Raw genomic sequence first — 23,072 nt, forward strand, 5'->3', positions numbered from 1 at the left:
CACTAGCCACATACCTCCACATTCCTCAAGTTCTCTAGGCCTAGAAGCTATAGTTTGCTATTGTTTTATGTCTAAGGTCAACATTTACAACTCTTTTTGGGGGATGCAGTTTGAAGTAGGGTCTCACTGTATAGCCCTGGCTCTCCTGGAACTCTGAAAGTAGAGCACATCGGCTGGGACTAATGGGTACACCACTCCTGGCCATTTAAAACTTTTCTTGTGTTTGTTAGCACAAAACTATTTCTTCAACAGGATATTTATTCTAAAGTCTAAAAGTATTAACAAACAAAGCTGCCCCAAATCACCCTAGTTCATTCATGGGGAAAAGGGTCCTAGAAATAAATAAATAAATAAAAAAAATAAACTTCAAAGGAAAAAGAAAGAAAAGACCACAAACTCAACCTACAGTGAGAGTGAGAGACAGGAGGATCTCTGTGAGTTCAAGGCCTGACTGCTCTATAAAGAGAGTTCCAGAACAGTCAGAGCTACAACAGTGAAACCCTGTCTTGAAAAACAAAAAACAAAACAAAAAAAAAACCCATATCCCCACTAAAAAAATAAATAAAAAGCGTGCAAGAGCTAAGACTCAGGTTGACAGGAAAGACCTGCAGCAAAGTACCAGACTGCAACTTGAAGTTATGACAGCGTGTCCCTTAGTCAGGACTAACCAAGAGCAAGCACACACACCACAAACACTAACATCAAAGTTTACTGATGCCAACTGCAGAGCAGATCTTGGCTCCAAATACATTTTTAAAAAGTCCTTCAGATACATACCATATACATGGCTGCCATGTCCCAGAAAGTACACCTTGCAGCTTTGAAAGCAACAAAGAAGCAAGGAAGATAAACTCCAGAAAGACCCAGGCTGACTGCAAGCTTCCTAAGTGTGTGACATGGTACATTAGTTAACCCTCATGAACCTCCCGACTGTGAAATGGAGACACTGAGCACCAGTCAGAGGCATGTGTGGTGATGGAATGAGAGGAGCTAGGGCAGGCAGGCGGGCGTGTGTGTGTGTGCTTGCTGGGACTAGGGTGGGAATAAGATGAGCACTTCAACAAGCAGTTCTGTTTTCTTTTTGCACATGCTTAAGTCAGGCTAATTTCATGGTGATGTCCTCAGAAGGTACTTACTTCCATCACGCTGGCTACAACTCCATCTAAGAATTTGAGAACAGGCTCCTCAACAATCTTCTTCACCTGTTAGAGAGACAAAAATCACATGATTACACAAGGAGACAGGGATGCTAGCTTCTCCTACCTCATAACAAATGCATTGCTAGACAAAACCCATAAGGCTGAGGTGAAGCTCAATGGTAAGGAACATGCTTAGCATGCCCAAGATGTTGGGTTCAATCTTCAAAATTCTTAAAAGAAAAAAGTCAGGGGCCAGAGAGATGATTAAGTGGTTAAGAGCATTTGTTGCTCTTACAGAAGTTCCAGGTTTGGTTCCCAGTACCACATGGGGGCTCACAACTGCCCATAACTCTAGTTTGAGGGGATCTGATGTCATCTTCTGACTTCCATGGCACCAAACATGCACACGATGCACATATATATATGTAGGCAAAACATTTACATGCATAAAATAAATAAATCTAAAAAAATTTTAAAAGAAAAATGAAAAGAACCCCATAAATTTGTAGTGATAAGTGTAATGGAAGTAGCTCAACAACTTATCAACTGAACAATGATCAAGCCATATGCAGAAAATGCCCTTACTATTCTAGCGTCACTTACTATTCTTAGTGTCACAAAAACTCCTTTGAGTAAATCAAATATAAAGGAGAAGCACTGTTTTTAGTGGAGACTGAGCCTGTCCCTACCCTAGGTCTGCACAGTCTTTTTTTTTTTTTAAGATTTATTTATTTATTATATATAGTGTACTACCTGCACTATGCCTGCAGGCCGGAAGAGGGCACCAGATCTCATTACAGATGATAGTGAGCAACCATGTGGTTGCTGGGAATTGAACTCAGGACCTCTGGAAGTGCAGTTAGTGTTCTTAACCTCTGAGCCATCTCTCCAGCTCTGGATCTACATATTCTTGACATACTCGACACCGGTCTCTTCTGAATGCAAATTTAGGACGCCTCTCGCATGTACTCAGGGTAAGGATTAAATGAAGAAGCCCTACAGAAGGCAGCAGCGTGAGTGAATGTGCTCAAAGCCAGAAGCAACTGTCATCCTGTTGCGTTCAGCTGTGCCCCCACACCCCGTAAAGGATCACCCCAGATAGGCTGGCTTATCGTTCATATCAACTCCCCGGAAGGCTTGAAGTAGGCACAGGATTCTCCAGAGTACTTGGCAATGCTGCACAGTGGCCTAGGAAGGGGCTAGAGCATGGAGAAGCTGGGAAAGACTGTGGGGGCAGGGAGTCCTCAATGGTATTGGGTAAGGCTTTCCAAGTGTGGTGAGTTGGGGGAGGAATGTCCACACCCCTGTAAGGATCCCCTAACCCCCTACCTAGGCTCCATAGGAGCACCCAATAAATTCATTGGTTCTCCAGAGTGAACTTTGGAAGAATTCTGCCTCAGTTTGTCCTTGGGATCGGGGGGGGGGGGAATTAACACTGCTTTCCTTCTCCCCTAGGACAGGAAGTTTACCCTCCTTCCCTCTGTAATCTGTCTCATTCTGTCTATTGTACCTGGGAATAATGGTATAGGATGAAGACCCGATGCCAAAAATCTGAAATTCCAAATGTTCCAAAATCCAAACTACTTTTACATCAATATGTTGTCCCAAGTGGAAAACTCCACACCTGACAAAATTATTCAAGCCACTGCATAAGCCAGGCACAGCAGGCAGGCCTGTGGTCCACTCGAAGGCCAAGATAGAAGGATCTCTTGAGCTCACAAGTTTGAGTCTAGCCTGAGCAACAGAGCAAAACTGTTTCAAATAAAAGAAAATAAGACTATAAAATAACTGTCTAGGGGCTGAGAGATGGCTCAGAGGTTAAGGGCACTCCCTGCTCTTCCAAAGGTCCTGAGTTCAATTCCCAGCAACCACATGGTGGCTCACAACCATCTGTAATGAGATCTGGTGCCCTCTTCTGGCCTGCAGGCATACACGCAGAAAGAATACTGTATACCTAATAAATAAATATAAAATAACTGTCTATATGTGTAAGGTGCATGGATATGAAGATTAAATGAGAGCAGGAGAGATGGCTCAGAGGTTAAGAGCACTGGTTATTCTTCTAGAGGTCTTGAGTTCAATTCCCAGAAATCACATAGTGGCTCACAACCATCTATAATGGGATCTGATACCCTCTTCTGGTAAGCAGATACAGCATTCATATACATAAATAAATCTAGTCAGGTGGTGGTGGCACACACCTTTAGTCTCCAGCACTCAGGAGGCCAAGGCAGGTGGATCTGTGAGTTTGAGGCCAACCTGGTCTACAGAGCGAGTTCTAGGACAGACTCCAAGCTACAGAGAAACCCTGTCTCAAAAAATCAAAATAAACAAAGAAACAAACAAATAAATTAAAAAACATTAGAGGCTTTTTCTGATGGGCCTGGTGGCACAAATCTGCAATCTTAGCTACCTGGGTGGCTGAAACAGGAGGAATAAAGTTCAAGGCCTCCCTGGGTAAAATGGCTAAGGCCCTGTTTCAAAGTTAAAAGTGTTTTTTGTTTTTAAGTCTAGGAATATAGCTCACTGATAGAGAGGCCCAAGATTCAACCAATATCATGTTAGCCCAGCACAGCGATGCATGCCATCCAAGTACTCGGGAGGTAGAAACAGGAGAACTGGAAGTTCAAGGCCAGCCAGAGCTTCATTGCGCTCAAAAGACAAACAGGACTGAGTCTTCCGCTGCCTGAATTTCCTGTGGTCTATTTACCCTCAGAGCTTGCTTACCAAGTTCAAGAGTTCCCGAAGCATTTCCAGTGGAATACTAAACTCCTTATAGGTGATGCCATTGAACAGGGGGGAGACAGAAAAGCTGGAGCTGATGGTGGAGAAGTAATACTCAGGCTCCAAGGCAGTCCCATCAGGCAGGCAAGAGGCTGTCAGGAGAAAACAGTAAAACAAAAAAGACATGACTGACCCAGATAATTCCCCATAACCAATACAGCTGTGCAGATTGTTTTTGTTGCTAATACAATTCTTTTTTGTTTTGTTTTGTTTTGTTTTTTCAAGACAGGGTTTCTTTGTGGTTTTGGAGCCTGTCCTGGAACTAGCTCTGTAGACCAGGCTGGTCTCGAACTCACAGAGATCCTCCTGCCTCTGCCTCCCGAGTGCTGGGATTAAAGGAGTGCATCACCACCGCCCGGCATACAATTCTTTTTTAATCTCAGGCTTCTCCGCACTCACAGCCATTCTCTTGCTTCAGTCCCCAAGTGTTGAGATTACAGGAATGTGTCACAGCTCTCCTGGTTTTTAAGGGAGGGAGGATTGACTCTGGCTCATATTTTGAGGGTACAATCCATTACAGCAATGAAAGCATGGCAGGGGAAGCTGTGGTGGCCTAAAGCTTGAGGCTGCTTGATCACATCTGGGTGAATTGGGATGCCAAGAGCTCTCCTTGTACTTCTAGAGATGTGTGTGTGTGTGTGTGTGTATGTGTATTTGTATGTGTGTGTCCCCGTCCGTGTCCCCATGTACGTGCACATGGGCACAGGAGCCCATGGAGGCCAGAAGAGAACATGTGCCCCTTAGAGCTGGAGTTTCCAGTGTTGTGAGTCACCCAGTGAAAATGATGGGAACTTAACTCAGGTCTCCCTCTGCTTTCTACCATTTCAGATCAGGATGTGAGCTTTTGGCTGCTACTATTCCAGAGTAACGCCTGCCTGCCTGTTGCCATCTTCCTGACACGACAGTCATGAGTTCACCCTCTAAAACTGTAAGCAAGCCCTCAATTAAATGCTTTCTTTTTTAAATTTTTTAAAGATTTATTTATTTATTATATATACAACATTCCTTCCATGTATGTTTACACGCCAGAAGAGGGCACCAGATCTCATTTAGATGGCTGTGAGCCACCATGTGGTTGCTGGGAATTGAACTCAGGACCTCTGGAAGAGCAGTCAGTGCTCTTAACCTCTGAGACACCTCTCCAGCCCTCTTCTTTAAATTTTTTAAGATTTGTTTTATGTGTATGGTTGCTTTGCAGACATGCACATATGTGCACCATATGTGTGTCCACTGGATCCACTGAAATTGGAATCACAAATGGCTGTGAACCACCATGCGGATACTGGGAAGTGAACTCAGATCCTCTGCAAGAACAGCAAGTGCTCTGACTACTGAGCCCCCTCTCCAGCCCCTAAATGCTTTCTTGTATAAGTTGCCTTGATCATGGCATCTCTTCAGTAATAGAACAGTGACATGACTTACTTTACACCTCTCTGAAAAATTCACATAAGAATAAATATGGAAACAAAAGCAAATAATGAACTAAACCTCTGAAACCATAAGAAAGCCCCAATTAAATGCTTTATTCTATAAGTTACCTTGGTCTCACAGCCAATAAACCAGTAACACACACACACACACACACACACACACACACACACACACGGTGGGGGCATTTTAAAATGAAAACAGAAATAAAGCTCACCACTCTAAATGCATGATGACAGAGTCCTCATTTTGCTGGGAACCTGTTATCTGACACTAGGTTAACATTTATGGTCCTACGAGAAACCTACCTTCAAAGTAGTGAAAGGCAGATCCTCCAGGAGAGCTGGGTGGGGGCATACCACGCTCCGGGCTAACCTGAAAGCCATAAGGTACAGATCAGAAAAGAACCCGAAAACCAGTCACTCATCGCAGACGCTCTCTGCCAACTGCTGTCCACACTTGAACTCCAGCGTCACAGCCTTACCTCCTTGCTGAAGTCTACTGCTGTCATAGCATTTTTTGCTGTATATTATAACACCGGTAACTATATATTTTATATTTGTTTACTATGTTGAATCTACCTCCCACCTTCTTTTGGGGACAAAGTCTTGCAATGGTCAGACTGGAGCTTGCTATGTAGACCAGGCTGACCTCTGCTTCCTGAGTGCTAGGACTAAAGGTGTGCACCCCACACCCACCTTGAGCTGAATATTCTTTAATGTTTTGTGTCCTCTTTTTCCCACAAGTCACACATTGATGCAAACATACATACATGCACACATCCATGCATGTAGGGTTTTGAGGAAAATGGTGTTTACAGAACTGCAGGGTCTTATATGTATGAGGCAATACCTCACTCCTCAGAATGATATACTATTTTCTTAAAAAATGAAATAGCATCTTGCTATGTAGCCCAATCTGCTTCAAACTCATGATTCTCTACTTGAGCTTGTTGAGTACCGGGCCTGCAGGTAAGTGCTACTAAGACCACTGCAATTATATACTTCCTTATTTTCAAAAGATAACACCTTTTGTTTGTTTGTTTTCGAGACAGGGTTTCTCTGTAGCTTTGGAGCCTGTCCTGGAGCTAGCTCTTGTAGACCAGGCTGGCTTCGAACTAAGAGATCCACCTGTCTCTGCCGAGTACTGGGATTAAAGGCGTGTGCCACCACCACCTGGCCAATGTTTTAAATTTTTATTCATTATTTCTATGTGTAGGTGAGTGTCCGTCTGAGTTTAGTTGCAACACACATGCAGAGGAGCTCTTGGAATCCAAAAGAAAAGGCCAGAATTACAGAAACTGGAAATTGGAGGGTTGTGAGCAGCCTGATGTAGGTACTAGAAGCTGAACCCAGGTCATATGCAAGAATAGTAAACACTGGCCGGGCGATGGTGGCGCACGCCTTTAATCCCAGCACTCGGGAGGCAGAGGCAGGTGGATCTCTGTGAGTTCGAGACCAGCCTGGTCTACAGAGCTAGGTCCAGGACAGGCTCCAAAGCCACAGAGAAACCCTGTCTCGAAAAACCAAAAAAAAAAAAAAAAAGAATAGTAAACACTGTTAACCTTTGAGCCCCAATTATATATTTTTTGCTGGTGTGTATGTGCATGTACGTGTATGTTTCATACAAGTGCACTTTTGTGTATGTGGAGGTTGGAGAACAACCCTGGGGCTATCTGCTGGAAAGACATCCATTTTCTTTGAGACAAGGTCTTTCATTGGCTTAAAGCTTACCAATTAAGCTAGATTGGCTAGCCAGCCAGCACAGGGATCTTCATGCTAGGCTCACAAGCATATACCGCAAACACTCAGCATTTTTCCTGAGTTGTAGGGAATAAACTCAGATCCAATGCTTGCAAAGCACACAATTTACAAACCAGCCATTGCCCCAGCTCTCAATTACATGCTGTTTTTAATTTCAATTTTAATTTTTATTACATTTTTTATTTCATTATTCCATAAGAGTATTTTGTCTGTATGTATGTCTGTCTGTGTTCCACATATGTGCCTGGTGTCCCCAGAGGCAAGAAAAGAAACTAGAGTTAAAGATGGATGTGCACGGGGCTGGAGAGATGGCTCAGCGGTTAAGAGCATTGCCTGCTCTTCCAAAGGTCCTGAGTTCAATTCCCAGCAACCACATGGTGGCTCACAACCATCTGTAATGAGGTCTGGTGCCCTCTTCTGGCCTTCAGGCATACGCACAGAAAGAATATAATAATTAAATAAATATTTTAAAAAAAAGATGGATGTGCACTACAATGTGGGTGCTGGGAGCCCTTCAATTACATACTTCTTACAGGCACCAACTATCTCAGAATAAAGTCTGAGAAGGGTGATGTAGTTTATTTGGCAAATGACTGGCCTACCACATAGGAAGCCCTCGGTTTGATTCTCTGGTGGCTATTCTTGGTTGTCAACTTAACTACATCTGGAATCAACTACAACCCAAGAGGTTGGGTACATTCATAAGGAATTTGTTTTGTTTTGTTTTTGAGACAGAGTTTCTCTGTGTAGCCTTGGCTGTCCTAGAACTTTAAAGATCAGGTTGGCCTTGAACTCAGAGATCCACCTGCCTCTGCCTCCTGAGTGCTGGGATTAAAGGTATATACTACCATACCCGTTGGGATTTTTCTTTCTTAATTAAACCATTTGAAATGGGAAGACTCACTTTTAATACAGATCTTTTGAGGTGGGAAGATTCACCTTTAATCTGGGCCATACTTTCTGGTGGCAGTCTATATGAGGACATGGTAGAAGGAAGCTTGCTCTCTTTGCCTGCCTGGTCTCACTCTTGCTAACAAGGCTATTCCTTCACTGGCATTACAGCCTACTTCTTTAGGGTTCTGGTGTATAACTGAAGACCAGCTGAGACATCCAGACTCAAAGACTGAAAAACTACTTGATTTTTGGACCTTCTATTGGTAAATAGTCACTAGTTGGACCACAGCCTGTAAGCTATTCTAATAAATATGAACATAGATTCATTCTATCAGTTCTGTTCCTTTAAAGAACCCTAACACAAATCCCTAGTACTACATATGGCGGCAATATGTAATCCTAGCACGAGGGTGATAGAAACAAGATGATCAAGTTCATTGTCATTTTCAGCTCCAGAACAACTTTGAGGCCAGCTTGGGCTAAATGTCTCAAAAATAAAACAAACCAAAACAAACAAAATCCCACCAGAAACAGAGTTTGGCAACAAAGCATTTCACAACTATGAAATCACTGACAAACATAAAAAGAAGGCTGGCACAGCAGCACTCTCCTTTATTATCAGCACTTAGAAGGCATAGTCAGAAAGGTAAGTTTGAGGCCAGCATGTATGTAGTAAGATCCTCTTAAAAAACAATGTGTCTTGCATGTGTAAAACCCTAGGAATTGATCTCTGGTACAACGATAAGTATGTAATTTTAAAAAGCTAGGTGTGCTGGTGCATCCTTGGAATCCTAGCACTGAGGAGGCTGAGGCAGGAGGATCAGTGGAAGTTTGAGGTCATTCTAGTCTGTAGGGTAAGTCCCTAAACAAATCTTAAAAAGGGGGCAGGGCAATGGTGGCACACTCCTTTAATCCCAGCACTTGGGAGGCAGAGGCAGAGGGATTCAGTGAATTCAAGGCCAGCCTGGTCTACAGAGTAAGTTCTGGGACAGGCTCCAAAACTACACAAAAAAATCTGGTCTCAAAAAAACTAAACAAAACAAACAAAAAAGGGATTAGTCTTAAGCAAGCTTGGTGGCTCACATCTGTAATCCTAGTACTCAAGAGGTTGAGGAGGGAGGGCTATGAGTTCTCAGCCATTTGGGTCACAAAGTGAGTTCTAGGAAGATCCTGTCTTGAACACAGAAAAAAGGGGAAAATCTTTTTTTTTTTTAAATAACAAGAGAACTCTAATAAGAACCTCAAATTACACACAAGTGTTTCTTTGCATGAACATTTACCAAAGCTCTTGCCCCTGAGCACTCCCCTGGCACCCAGCCGCACCTGAGAAATGCTGGACACACTGCTGGTCTTCCTCTTCAGTGTGCCCTCCTGACACACAGTTAGCAGATTGCTGGGTAGGATGGAGCGGAAGTCATTAAAGGAACGCCTTCGGACACCTTCTAGCTCCTCTGGGATTCTCAGGGAATGAGGAGGGACTTTGGGAAAGAGCTTTGAGAGGAGAGATTCTTCTGAGTTGCTGTACCGTCCAAATGATCTGGAGATTCCTATCAGGCATGGGATTGCATACTTGCAAAGGTATTCTAGAAGATCAAGTGAGAGTTATAACACAAGAGTTACTTATGACAGCCACACTGCAAAAATTTGTACCACTAGCTGACATTTTACAAACTATTCCTGACAACTGTGAAGGCTGAGAACAAGCCATAGTTCCAGGATTAACCCAAGGGTTAACTGACGACATTTGCAGTCTGTCATGACCAGGAATGTCAGATTGTATCTCTATCACATTTGCTTTCCTTGGGAGGTCTTGATCTATCTATGGCACATCCCAAATCAGTAATATAGTTGGGTCATGCTTATGTATGTGACCACTCCAGATTACAATGGTTGCCCTGTTTACACTCTGGGAAAAGTGACCTATAGAAGTCAACTACCCCCATATTATATCGGGCAAAATGAAGACTCAGAAGGGTAAAGTTACTTGTCAAGGATACTTGGCATTTGTATACAGAACTATGCTCGTAACCCCACGTGGCCTCTCAGCATACCAGCACACAAGTGTAACCTAATGGAAAAGTTTCTATTCATCAGGTGTATACAAAGAATAAACCAACAAAACAAAGAAACAGAAAACAAATAAGGGAAGGGAAAGGAGAAGGCAGTGAAATGACTCAGTGGGTAGCAGTCCTACCCTTGCAATCCAATGAACTGAGTTTCACTCCTGGATCCCATGGTAGAGGAGAGAACCAACTCCCAAAAGTTAGTTTTCCTTTGACCACACATATGCATACCTTTGAGCTTGAGTACACACACACACACACACACACACACACAATACGCAGATTCAAATAATAAATAAAATTAAAAAAATTGAAAATAAAGTAGTCTAGAGGATTTCTAATCATACCTTTTTCTTGAATTTCCAAGGTCTGGCACATTCCCAAAAGGACATGCATAACCTGCAAGAGTGCCTCTAAAATCTGTAACAGTCAAGGGCACAAAACAAACCCGTTAACAAAACTAGTATTACAAAATTCAGTCAAAATTTGAAGGTGCTTTAGACATTATCTTGACCAGCCCTATCCATTTCCCCACAATAGCTGTGCCAGGGGCTAGCTGCTAACCTCACGGACAAGCTTCTTCTAAGCCTGGACCAGTAGTGTCTTCCTAGGTCTTGTACCCACTGCTCTGGGCCATTTTCCTTCGCTTTCTCTAAAAAGGTCTTCAAAACATCTTTTCCTAGTTAAAAGGGCTTAGTTCTTTTCAGTTTCACTCTGCATGATCATAATTCTTCATGACTCTGTCATCTGCTTACCACTGTACAACAGCTCACTTCTCTACATTTCCCATGAAGTGTGGGACTCAGAACACACACATGAATACTCACCCAGACAAATCCACATTTGTGGGAGTCTAGACTTCTTTGTGGGAGCCACTAGCTTTTAGTTTTTTTGTTTTTTGATTTTGTTTTGTTTTGTTTTTTGTGAACACTTCACATTGTTGGCTACATAAAACATTTAAATAATCGTCTTCACACATGTTGGCCTTTACTTTTCTTTCTACATGTTGTTCTTAAGCTATGAAACTTATGCAGCTGGTATTTTTAACTTTTTTTTTTTATTTAACTTTATTTTATGTGCATTGGTGTAAGGGTGTCAGATCACTGGAACTGGATTTTCAGACAGTTGTGAACTGCCATGTGGGTGCTGGGAATTGAACTCAGGTCCTTGGGAAGAGTAGTCAGTGCTCTTAACCGCTGAGCCATCTCTCCAGCCCTCCCTATTTTTAACTTTTTGTTTGTAGCTCACTAGACTGGGATGCAAAGCCACACTACTAAAAGCAAGAAACAGATGTGACAAGATTTGTTCATAAGTAGTCAATATTCTTATATCGTCCTAATATTAATAATACTACTGAAATAGTGGGGTAAGAAACAGCTCAGCTATTAAGAGCATTTTCTGATCTTGCAGAGGAGTTCACTTTGGCTCCCGGCACCCACGTGGCAGTTCACAACTGTATGTAACCCTAGTTCTGGGGGATCCAAGCTCCTCTTCTGGCCTCCAGTGGTACCAGGCAGGGGTGTGTGATGTACATACAGAGATCCAGGTAAAATGCTCATACACATAAAATAGAAGAAAATGAATCCAGTGGGCATGAGAATCGTTTCTGTTTTATACACTTTATAGACATAGCCTGACACAGTTTGATTCATTTGTTTTATGCACTTTATACTCACAGCCTAGCATAGTTTTATTCAATGTTTTAAATGAGTCTGCACTGAATGCAGTGAGACACAGAATTTTCTACTGGTGGAGTGATATTAGTGATCAAAATTTCAGATTTTGGATTCTTTGTTTTGTTTTTTATTTTATTTGTTTGTTTTGAGACATGGTTTCTCTGTGTAGCCCTGGCTGTCTTGGAACTTGATCTGTAGACCAGACTGGCCTCCAACTCAGAGATCTGCTTGCCTCTGCCTCCCAAGTGCTGGGATTAAAAGCGTGCACCACCTGGCTTCAGATTTTGGATTCTTTACTAGTGACATTCAATCTGTACTTTTTTCCAATTTCATCAATTTCACTGTTGGCCACATTATTTTGGCAAACTTTATTAATAGATAAAGCCTTATTGTTTAACACCTTTAATCCCAGCATCCAGGAAGCAGAGGCTAGCAGTTATCTGTGAATTCAAGGCCAGTCCACAGTCTATACAGTGAGTTCCAGACCAGTCAGAGCACCCAGAGAGACTCTGCTTAAAAAAAAAAAAAAAATCAAAACAACAACAACAAAACCCAACCAACCAACCAGCCAAAAAACAAACGAACAAACAAACAAACAAAAAACCAGCACTGTGATGCTGTTCTTGATTGTCACTAAAATCCAATTGAATGGATACACCTGTGAGGGAATATTCACAATGAGCTCATTAGAAATAGGAAGATCCACATTTGTTCTGGGACACGCCTTCTACTGGCAGCCTATATAAGCACATGAAAGCAGGAAGCTCTTGTTTGCCTGCTTGCCCTCGCTCACTCTCTGGCAAGTCTATCCTTCATGGCATCATAGCCTGCTTCTTTGGGATTCTTGGACCTTCTGTTGGTGACAGCCACTGTTGGACTAGCTGGACCACAGCCTGTAAGTCACTCTAATAATCTCATACATACATACATACACACACACACATACACACGCATAAAGCTGTTCATTTTATCACCTCTCTTCTTTAGAGACTCCTAACTAATACAGACTTTGGTACCAAAAGTGGTTCTAGGACAACAGAAGTATAGGGTGGATTTTTTAAGTATCTGGAATAGGCTTTCCTATTTGCTGACACTTACAGTTACTGAAGTCTTTCCTAGAAGCTTGGAGTATTGAAAGTCATCATGTGAAGAATATTACAAACTGAAGGAGACAAATTCATCTGATTATCCGGATTCACCAACTGTGAGAGGCAATGAACTTGGTGACTCTGTATATAAAACTTTTTTTTAAAATATGTATGTATGTATGTATGTATGTATTTATTTATTTATTTATTATGTATACAATGTTCTGTCTGTGTGTGTTTGCAGACCAGAAGAGGGCAGCAGACCTCATTACAGATGGTTGTGAGCCACCATGTGGTTGCCGGGAATTGAACTCAGGACCTTTGGAAGAGCAGGCAATGCTCTTAACCACTGAGCCATCTCCCCAGCCCCCTGTATATAAAACTTATGACAATTTGTGGGAAAGTAAGGAAAATGATGACACCAATGGTTGCTACCATCTCTGCATAAATTGGCAAAGGGAAAGAATGAGCTTCATGCTTGCTTTAGCAGCACACATACTAAAACTAGAACAATACAGAGGATTAGAATGGCTCCTATGCAAGGACGACACACAAATTTGTGAAGCATTCCATATTTAAAAAAAAAAAAAAAGAATGGGCTTTGAGGTAAAAATGAACCAGTTTCCAGCACTCCGAACCGTGAAGGGCAACAATGAACTAGTGATGAACTGACCAGCTCCAGGCGCACGTAAATAGTCTAAAGGTTTCGAAGTGAGCCCTAGAGGAGAATCTTCTCCAGCAGCCACAGAGCTCAAGTTGCTCTGTGGAAAATCAAAGTGAAGCCCTCATTATAAGGTTGGCATAATTACAGCTAAGTTAAAGTACCAGCCTCAGAGGTGCTGGCAGTTAATTGGTAGAGGATGGAGATGTGTGGGAAGACCCTATTGAAGCTGAGAATTTGAACCCTCAGATTCTCAAGGGTTTATCTCACCTGAGGAAGCAGCCTCCTCACCCTCAGCAGATGTACTCCCAACCCCACCCCTGAAATACTACCTTTTCCACCTTTGACTAAGGAAATTAATCCTTCACTGTCTGCTAAACCAGCAGTGACTTTCTCTGAAGGAAATACCAGTAAAGACAATACTGATGTCCCTCAGAGCCCAGCTCTAGGCCTATGACCAGACTTAGGGGAGATAAAGAGAAACGGAGAAGTGTGGTGTACTGCTACTACTACAGAGCTTAATAAGCTTGCTAATTCATGCAAGCAGAAGTCTGGGGAATGTCAGGTCTCAGGTAGTCCACCAGCCAGTCCAAATATCCTGAAATGAGCATAAATTGGACTGTAGGAGGATTTCTGGAGGTTAGATAAAAGCTAGCATTTCTCAAGAACTTGTGAAATTGGTTTCCATATGTCAAAAGGAGTCATTTCCTTTACCTCTGGCAGAAGGACATAAGGCTACCTTTGGTGCCTATCAGCATATCAAAGTTCATGCTGGCCTCCAGGTTCCCTCAGTATCACAAGTACCTATTATACATTTCAAAGTCCATGCAAGCATCCTTCTCACCTCCTCTTCTACTGGAAATTCCCGATTCCCGACAGCTCAAGGGCTTCTCTCCACACAGCTACTGATCTTTCTTATAATCCTGCTATTGTCATTATGCTTTCTTCATTCTCTATTCCCTGTTACTTTCCATCCTCTCAGGAAGTCCTGGGTGAACATACCTACTCTCTCTCTTATTTTCTAACTCTCCTTTACTATGCTCTATTCCCTGTCTTTCCCCTTCTCTAATAGGGAATATGTGTGGGAATGGATCACAACGGTGGGGGATAATTGTGGAAGGAACATAAAACTGGATCAGGTTGAGTTTATTTATATGGATCCCCTGAGTGGAGAGTCTAGGTTTAATATGGAAGGAATGCTAAAAAAGGAATCAAAAGTTTGTTTGAATGGTTACTGGAAACATTTGTCAAAAGAGAGCCTACTGAAAAGGAGTTGGAGATGTTAAGGCTCAGGGAAATTGCAATCCTAAAGTGGGTACACTGTGTAAAACCTAATCCTCCACACTGGGAAGGCACAGAAGACACACATTTCACTGAGCCTTATAAGTCTTTAAGACACAAACTGTGAGAGGGCCACTGAATCAGTAAAGGCAGGATGATCACAGCTATTACAGTGGGCATGTAATGAGTTCTACTGCTGTGAAGACACACCATGGCCACAGCAACTCTTGTGAGAAAAGCATTTAATTGGGCTGGTTTGCAGTTTCAGAGGCTCAGTCCATTATCGTCAAGGCAGGCAGCAGGCATGACATATGGTGCTGGAGAAGTAGCTAACAGCTCTTCATCCATAAGCAAAGAGAGGGACTGGGCCTGGCATGGGCTTTTGAAACCTGAAAGTTTGCTCCCAGTGACGTACTTCTTCCAACAAAGCCATTTCCTAACCCTTCTTAAATAGTGCCATTCTCTGATGACTAAGAATTCAAATATATGAGCCTACAGGGACCATTCTTACTCAAATCACCATCGGGACCATAGACAAAGCAATGTTTATATGGCCTGACTTGTAATGGTCAGCAGAGGTAAAGTGGATTTTATGGTGGCATGACTCCTATGGACCTTTGGTACTGGTTAATCAATCAGGGTATTTATAGGAAGAAATACATAAGAAATCTGCTGCATTTTTATTTGATCTATATAAGCAGAAAAATTCTCAAACTCACAATATTGCTCTCTGTCCCCCAAGTTCTGAGATTACAAGTTTTTTAAAAAAAAGCTTCTGGTTTCTAGGTTTTAAAAACTGATTTTCTGAATAATAAGTCTGATTAAGAACAAGGTTGAGCTTGGCAGTGGTGGTGCATGTCTTTAATCCCAGCACCAAGGAGGCAGAGGTGAAGCCAGCCTAGTCTACAGAGTGAATTCCAAGACAGCCTGGGCTACACAGAGAAACCATGTCTCAAAAAAAAAAAAAAAAAAACAAAACAAACAAAAAAACACAGAATGGATTGGCTCCTGAGGAGCCACACTGGAGGTTAACCTCAGACCTATACATGCACACATATGGTAAAGGAAGGAAATATTATATATGTTGGCAACTGAAACCAGAAAAGTCTCAAAGGCGAAGCGTTCAAATACAAAAAACTTTTCTTCTCTGAGGGCTGGAAAGATAGCTCAGTGGTGAGGTGATTGCACTTGATTATGAAGACTGGAGATCGAATTCCCAGAAACCCATCTAAATGCCTAGTGGGTACAGCTGCCCATCTGTAATTCCAGCCTTGGAAGGTAACAACAAGGGACTGAATCCCCCAGAACAAGATGCTAGCAAGACTAACTATACTGGTGAGCTCTAAATTTGACTGAGAGAATGAATAAGATGGAAGAGCAGTTCACAGCATGCCTTTAATCCTAGCACTCGGGAGGCAAAGGCAGGCGAATCTCTGAGTTTGAGGCCAGGATGGTCTGCAGAGCGAGTTCCAGGACAGCCAAGGCTACACAGAGAAACCCTGCCTCAAAAAAACATAATCAACAAATAAAAAAAAACAGGGGAGGGGAGCAATGGAGGATGATTTTCAACAGCAGCCTCAGGCCTCCACGTGCAAGATGCACACAGGAGCCTGTGCATGCACGTCCATCACACCACACATACATACAAACAAAAAAGGAAAAAGTATCTTCTACGAGCAACTTCAATCAAGAACCTCGAGGGGGAAGTGAGCCACCTCTGCCCTCCTTTTTCTGCCCACCTCACACATGGTATACTGAATGAGACCAGACTCATGAGATCCTGAAAGATGCCCAGAATATCACAGTTGAAAAGAACTGCTATTACAGCATCAAATAAAGGGGCTGGGGAGATGGTAGAGTGGGCAAAGGTGCATACTATAAAAGCAATAAGATAGGAGTTGAAATTTCCAGGACCCATATAAAAAAAGCTAGGAATACTGTGCAGACAGACAGATAAGGGATTTTATACACAAGAGTGAAGAGCTCAAGAGTAAACCACCCAATATCCTCCTCTGGCCTACGTATGTACACATATGTAACAAGACATATACATACACACACAAACAGTACCAAATAATACAAACACAACCCAATCATGCTTCACACCCCTTTCCATCATTCTGGGGTTCTTTTTTGACTAGCATCCAGGCACCACAGTCATCAGATGCTTACCTCATCCCTCAGGGAGGGGTCCCTGTAAGCCACATCGGACAGCAAAGTGACCAGGCAGAAGCTGAAGCTCTCTGCAACTGGGAGGTGACCTGGAAGACAGGAGGTTCGAATGAAATAAAGCACCAGACACAGCTGGCTCAGCATGCCCCTTTTCTCACCCAGCCTGCCAAAGGACCGGCTTAAATGAGGAAAGAAAGCAGATGTGGCAGCTCAAGCATGTAATTCCAACACTTAGGCAGTAGACAGGAAAATCAGAAGTTCAAAGTTATTCTCACCACACAGAGAATTTGAGGCCTGGCTAAGATATATGAGATCCCACCTCAAAAAACAAAACAAAAACAAAAACAAATAAAAAAAACATATAACAACAACAAAAGAGCTCAAAGAAGACAAGGGTTTGGTTTGCTGGGCTTCTGTTCTATCTGTTTATCATAGACTTTTGTAGTAATTTTTAGTTGTTTTTAATTATACTGTGTGTGTGTGTGTGTGACACATGTATGTAGAGGTCAGAGAAAGGACAACTTGTAAGATCAGTTTTTTCCTTCCATCATGTGAGTCCCAGGGACTGAACTTCTGGTAACCAAATATGAACTTGAACCCTTGTTTTGTGTTGTGTGTGAGGAGGCACAGCTGCAGCATTCTTGTGGATATTAGAAGGTAGTCTCAGGTGTGGGTGGACCCTTACCTTTCATTTTGTTCACGTTCCTTTTTGTTAGTGTTGTACTGTATATTTCCACTGAGCTTGCATTCAAGCTTCCATGGGACTCCCCTGTCTCCAGTTCCTGCCTTGCTGGAGTGCTGAGATAGATCTCTCGGACCTGACTGACCAAAATCCAGCTTTTACATTGATGCTACGATCTGAACTCAGGACATTAGGCTTGTGTGCCCACCTCCCTGGCCCAACCTTGAACTTATGATCTTCCTGCCTCTATCTCCTAAATATTGGGATTACAAATTTGGTAATAGGATTATTGGTAATGGATTATTAGTTCCATGCCGCGTTCATGTGGTGCTGGAAATGAAACTCAGGGCCTCAAGCATGTTGTAGACAAGCATTCTAACAAGTGAGTTATATCTCCAACCCAAGAGATAATCTAAAGAGAGTAATGATACATGAGCATTAGCCATCAAGTACATATTAATATCACTCTAACAGAATGAAACAGTCACAGGCATACGTGCATACTGGGCTGGAGATTGCGCCAAGAGTTTCAGAGCTGGGAGCTGCTCTTCTGATTATACCCTAGGCCATGCCCATAAACCTTTAAGTCCTTCTCAAATTAAGCCCAACAGTAGGGAAATTCTGCAAAGTAATAATGGCTGGAAAGAGCACCCCACCTAAAACAAAAGCTACAAGTATGCAGCCTTTCTGTTGAGTGTACATTCAAATGTAAGAACTATGGCCATTGTTCCAATCATGTGCTATCATGAACCATGTAATCAATCTTAATACTGAATCAAAGACATAAGAGTACCCACTCTTTCTAAGCCAGGCGGTGATGGCGCACACCTTTAATCCCAGTTTGGGAGGCAGAAGCAGGTGGATCTCTGGGTTAGAAGTCAGCCTGGTCTACAAGATCGAGTTTTAGGACAGCCAAAGCTACACAGAGAAACCCTGTCTTGAAGAAAAAAAAAAAGCCAAAACCACCCAACCAAACAGATACCCACTTGATGTGGGATTCCCCTCTGTATGCTGTGAATATGTTTTATTGCCATTGATTAATAAAGAAGCTACTTTCAGCCAATGGCTTAACATAGTAAAGCCATGCAGAAAATCTAAACAGAGATGAAGAGAGAGAGAAAGAGAGAGAGAGAGAGAGAGAGAGAGAGAGAGAGAGAGAGCAGAGTCAAAGAGATGCCATGTAGCTGTTGAAAGAGACAAATACCTGGAAACCTTACCAGTAAACCACAAGCCTTGTGATAAAATACAAAATAATAGAAATGGGTTAATTCAAGATGCAAGAGTTAGAGCCGGGTGGTGGTGGCGCATGCATGCCTTTAATTCCAGAACTCGGGAGGCAGAGGCAGGAGGATCTCTGTGAGTTCAAGACCAGCCTGGTCTACAAGAGCTAGTTCTAGGACAGGCTCCAAAGCTACAGAGAAACCCTGTCTCAAAAAACCAAAAAAAAGTTCCAGGACAGGCTCCAAAACCACAGACAAACCCTGTCTCGAAAAACCAAAAAAAAAAAAAAAAAAGTTAATAAGAAGCCTGAGCTAATAGGTCCAGCACTGTTGTAATTAATATAATTTCTGTGTGACTATTTTGGGTCTGAGTGGACAGGAATGAACGAGTGACCTCCACCTATACCCACTTTTTGTGGATATTCTCAGTACACAGCAGAAAAGTATTGGATTTCTATTAGGATTTTTAAATGATACCTAGGTAGCTCTGAAACATATGTGTGCATAAAAATCACTTTGGGGTTTTTCATAATTTAGATTGCCCACTTTGGGAACTACTACTCTAGATTTTTTTTTAAATATTTATTTATTTATTATGTATTACAGTATTCTGTTTTGCGTGTATGTCTGCAGGCCAGAAGAAGGCACCAGACCTCATTACAGATGGTTGTGAGCCACCATGTGGTTGCTGGGAATTGAACTCAGGACCTTTGGAAAAGCAGGCAATGCTCTTAACCGCTGAGCCATCTCTCCAGCCCCCCACTACTCTAGATTTTAGCAGCATGAATTATACTGCTTTTCAAAAAAGAAGGGGAGCAGCTTGGGACATGGGTTAGAAAGTATTGTGCCAAGCATGAGGACCTAAATTTGATCTCTAGCAACTACATGAAAAGCCAGGCATGCCAGCACACACTTGCAATCCCAGTGCCAGCTAGGCAGAGACAAGAAATGGAAGGATCCCTGAGACTTGCAAGCCAGCCAACCTAGTCTACTGTTGAGTTCCAGGAGGCCCTAGGTTTAGTCTCCAACACAATATAATTGCAGGTACATGCCTGAAATCCCTGCACTAGAGGTAGAGGTGGGAAGATCAGAAGTTCAAGGACAACCTCATGTACCCATTGAGTGTGAGGCCAGACTGGGTTATATAAGACCTTATCCCAAGAGGATAGGGAAATGATTAAGACAAGTACTGCTCTAGCAGGGGATTTAAAGTAGATTCCCAGACCCATAGGGCAGCTCACAGCCATCTGTAACTTCAGTCCAAGGAGATCTGATGCCCTCTTCTGGCCTCTTTGGGCACCAGACACACATGTGATATAGACATAAATGCAGACGAAACATTCATAAACTTAAAACAAATAAATTGTTAATTAAAAATGTTTTTAAAAACACCTTCTCAGCCGGGAGGTGGTGGCGCATGCCTTTAATCCCAGCACTCGGGAGGCAGAGGCAGGCGGATCTCTGTGAGTTCGACACCAGCCTGGTCTACAAGAGCTAGTTCCAGGACAGGCTCCAAAACCACAGAGAAACCCTGTCTCGAAAAAACCAAAAACAAACAAACAAACAAAAAAACCAACAACAACAACAAAAAAAAACAAAAAACACCTTCTCAAGTGGATCTCTGTAAATTATGGGACAGCCTTGTCTATATAGTGAGTTTCGTGCCAGCCAGAGCTACACAGAGAAACCTGTCTCAAAGAAAAAAAGAAAAAAGAAAAGAAGTAAAAAGAAAAAAATTGCCTGAAAAAAGAAACAAAAAAGGGTCAAATTACTTAAAATGTGAAAAAAAATATTGGGGGGGTATGGCTGGAGAGGTGGTTTTCAGGTTAAGAGCAAATACTACTTTTGCAGGAGAACTCAATTTGGTTTCCAGCATGCATGTCAGATGGTTTATAACTCCAGCTCCAGTAGAACCTGACATTTTTGGACTCTATGAGCACTTTGCTTATGTGCATGAGAGGACATGGATACACACACCCCACCCCCACATACACACCCCCCCTCACATAAACATTACACACATATGCCCACACCCACAAACTCACCCCTGACCTCCACACACCCTACACACATACCCCAGTGTCTCATACACATCCTCACACACACTCGGTGGAGAACATATTTAGCAAGCATGAAGCTCTGGGTTCAGTCCCCAGATCACACATAAATTCTATAAATTTATATATTTTAACAGTATTTCAAACAAGTCAAAACTTTCACTCTAACATGAATCTGTGTATAGAAAAGTGATCTTTGTTTAAAATTTTTATTTATTATCCCAGATTTATGTATATAGCTGTCTGTGCACATTAGTGCAGTTTCCCTAGGACTTCAGGGGGTGGAGTAGGAAGAGGAAAAGAAGAGGAGGGGGAAGGAGGAGATGATGATGATGATGCTTGTTAGGTCTCAAAGAAACGGGCTAGAGAGATGAGTGCATCCTGCTTTTGTAGAGGACCCAAAAGTTTGTTCACTGACCAAGTTCATAACAGCTCTAGGAGATCTGACACTCTCTTGTGGACTCTGAGCACTGCACTTACATGTACATACCTACATACACACACATAATCCATATTTTATATATATATGTATATATATATTTAAAGAAATGAACACCAATAGCTTATGTTATTAGGTAACAGTTGTAGATACAGACTTGTATTAATTACAGTCCTTTGAATTGTGGAAACATCCATAACTTGAAGAGTCAGTTTTAGGCATGGTGGGTAACTAAAAAGGCTAAAAATACATAGATCAAGAGGTGTACAGGCACAATCAGGATGTTTTTGACAACAGCAAATTGTCTTTAGCTGAGTGAGCCCTTAACAAGTTAGGACAGCCTCACCTACTGAGAAAAAAACAGTGTCTTCGTTACAGACAACAACCCCCATGATACAAAAAAGGTTTTATAGGAAGTACTACAGAGCTAGATTCCAAAGAAACTTCAGTTTTATGGATCAGGAATGCTAAAACATTGAAGGTATTCCAAGTTGGTTTGGGAGCCTCAGGGTATGAGTACACACAGATATCTGTGTTGTAGCTAACACAGACTTGGTACATAGTGAATCTATAACCTTCCACAAAGAAGAAAGGAAGGAAGGTAAAGGAGGGCAGCGGAGAAAATGTGGGGCAAAGGCTGTGAAGTTCCATTTGACACTCTCTAACCCCCAAATTCCAAAATACCAGTTAAAAAGAAATGCATATGAATTCACTCCATTTCTCTCTCTCTCACTCCCCCCTTGATTTTTTTTTTTTTTTTTGAGACAGAGTTTTTCCTCTGTAGTCTTGGCTGCCCTAGAATTAGCTCTGTAGACCAGGCTGCCCTTGATCTCAGAGATTTGTCTGCCTCCACCTCTACTGGGAACAGTTGTACACCACCATGCCCAGCAAGTTTTAAAGTAAGAGTTTAACTTAAACTTAACAGCACCAGAACCAATAAAACTACTTCTAGTGAACAATTATGGTTGTGTCCCCCAATGTCCATTTCACCCTTTGGAACAGCAGAACCACAATGTGGAGAACCGATTTTTCTCTAGGAGTGAATCTATTAACTCAAAGGCAAAATAGTTGGTTTGGGGAAGGACAATGGACAGCAGATGACCCAACTGTAGCCAAGGACATACAAAAACGAACATTTCTGAAAGTCTCAAAAGAACTTGCTCATTCCTAGAAGAGTACATTGGAAAGATGCAGGCTGAGCATCCTTCCCCTTCACCAATGGATTCTGGATAGCAGTGAGTTAGGTCAGCCATATCACTCCAGGCAGTTAAGTTGTCCCACTTCTGGTGGGACCAGCCAGAAGCTGCCTAATTTCCATATTTTTTCTTTGCATTTAGAATGAACATACAAAATTACCTCTGCCTTTCCGAGCTGTGCTTTCTTCTACCCAATACACTTTTGGAAGACCTCTGAGAAGTCGGAGAAGATAAGGAACAACACAGTCTTTGTGCTAAAAACAAACAACAGAAACTGTATTTAGTGAGTGACTAGTAGGCTTCTTCACATAGAGTAAGCTATCCAAATATAAGAATCCCAGATCCATTATAACGTAAACAGAAGATCACATGGCATCACCCTTCCCATTTCTATACATCACAGTTTAGAAGATGTCACAAGTCTGTCCACAGAAGCTCAAGAATGCCCTACGGTGTGTAATGTGCAGCCTAGTGAACTCTGAGGGACAGGCCTTAGAAGAGCCTCTCCAGAAGGTATGCACAAGCAAGT

The 23,072-nt window shown here is 42.2% G+C and overlaps 1 protein-coding gene and 1 pseudogene across 1 annotated transcript in view; one reads left to right on the plus strand and one right to left on the minus strand.

Moving 5' to 3' along the window:
• The window catches only part of Pi4ka (phosphatidylinositol 4-kinase alpha), a 126,866-nt gene that overhangs the window by 84,171 nt on the left and 19,623 nt on the right, over positions 1-23,072 (minus strand). Inside the window, exons 3-9 of the mRNA XM_041678192.1 lie at positions 22,704-22,797; positions 16,950-17,038; positions 10,419-10,491; positions 9,332-9,591; positions 5,660-5,726; positions 3,867-4,015; positions 1,137-1,202 (exon numbers count right to left, since the gene is read on the minus strand). Coding sequence (XP_041534126.1) covers positions 1,137-1,202; positions 3,867-4,015; positions 5,660-5,726; positions 9,332-9,591; positions 10,419-10,491; positions 16,950-17,038; positions 22,704-22,797 — 798 coding nt within the window. The remainder of the gene's footprint in view (positions 1-1,136; positions 1,203-3,866; positions 4,016-5,659; positions 5,727-9,331; positions 9,592-10,418; positions 10,492-16,949; positions 17,039-22,703; positions 22,798-23,072) is intronic.
• On the plus strand, positions 13,314-13,414 carry LOC121465204 (annotated as a pseudogene).

This window comes from Microtus oregoni, unplaced genomic scaffold, assembly GCF_018167655.1.
Source record: "Microtus oregoni isolate MIOR12 unplaced genomic scaffold, Mior012 000029F_ref0000214, whole genome shotgun sequence".
Classification (NCBI taxonomy): domain Eukaryota; kingdom Metazoa; phylum Chordata; class Mammalia; order Rodentia; family Cricetidae; genus Microtus; species Microtus oregoni.